Consider the following 1,319-nt stretch of genomic DNA (forward strand, 5'->3'; position numbering starts at 1 on the left):
CTGATAAACACCGATACTACTGAATCTGATCTCGCGGCCGCCCGTTCCCGGGTGATCAGGGGACAGGGGTTGCGACAGAAGGTGGTATCAGAGCTACAGCTACTGATTCAGCCACAAAAGTTTTCTACGGATACCAAAATTTTATTTATTATGTTAGGAAATAATTTACATGGATACGTGCATATCTGTGTATTATTGTTTTGTGTTAGTTGACAATTTGCTAGTTTACAGTATGAGCGACCAAGGACCTTCAGACGCTTACCGTCAGTTGTCCAGCTCACCTAGGGACGAAGGCACCTCTTCACAGCCTACCCCCGGGGTATTCGGCTGACACCGAAGAAGGGATTTTCGTGTTCAAAGCACAATCTGAAGAGCCATTCCCTCTTAAGAAGAGAGGATGGTTTAGAAGAGGAGCTCATGAACGTAGAAAAAGGATGAGAAAACTTCAGCAGCAGCGTGCTTTAGCAGCCGCGAATAGAGAAATGAGTGCTCAAACACAGGATATGATCAATAGAAGACTAGCAAACTTCCACATACTAGCAACTACAACTGCCGACCCTAATCTAGAACAACTCATAGCACCCCAGCCGTTACCATTGTTTCCCACACAACCTATGGAAATTGAAGCCAACCCAGAAAACCAAATCCCAATGCCTGCCTTTGACCCAGCTGAGATCCCTAGAGTACCAGCCCCCCATCCCCCAGACTATGACCCATGGTTTGACAACGATAAGGATTATGAACAACGCTACTCAATACCAGATGAACCCATGCAAAACCTAGTAGGACCCTACCCAGATCTTGACCCTCTAGACCCCTATTTTGATAATGACCAATATATCAGGGAAATTCTAGAGAACCCATACCCTTACGAAGAACCCATGCCTCAGTTCCCAGACCCGATACCAGCACCCACACCACCCATGAGCACTGAGAATGTGCAAGAACTCTGAACCTTTGGTGAGGAGATTTTAGAAGGAAGTGAAAGGATGAGACAAATAGGGGAACGACTCGTCTGGAAATATGACGAGCGTAATATGGATTTTTGGATTAACACTCGTACCATTAATAGTAATAATATATATATATATATATATATATATATATATATATATATATATATATATATAAAAAATATGTGTGTATGTTTGATATAAATATATATAGATAATAGATATAGATGCATAATATAAAATAGAGTAAAGGTTGCAATGTTCGATGATTTTGATCAATATGCTTGTTGTGTGATTATTTGCATTAAATATTATCTTGTGATATTAATATGTGGAAAACGTTTAAAATTCAGATGGACAATGAAG

The 1,319-nt window shown here is 40.5% G+C and overlaps 1 protein-coding gene across 1 annotated transcript; it reads left to right on the top strand.

The window, feature by feature from the left end:
• The first annotated feature begins 434 nt into the window (after positions 1 to 434).
• On the top strand, positions 435 to 953 carry LOC110866715 (chromosome alignment-maintaining phosphoprotein 1-like). Its single transcript, XM_022115858.1, has one exon. It carries the CDS (start codon positions 435 to 437, stop codon positions 951 to 953), a length of 519 nt encoding a protein of 172 aa, XP_021971550.1.
• Positions 954 to 1,319: the final 366 nt, after the last annotated feature.

This window comes from Helianthus annuus, chromosome 7, assembly GCF_002127325.2.
Source record: "Helianthus annuus cultivar XRQ/B chromosome 7, HanXRQr2.0-SUNRISE, whole genome shotgun sequence".
NCBI lineage: Eukaryota > Viridiplantae > Streptophyta > Magnoliopsida > Asterales > Asteraceae > Helianthus > Helianthus annuus.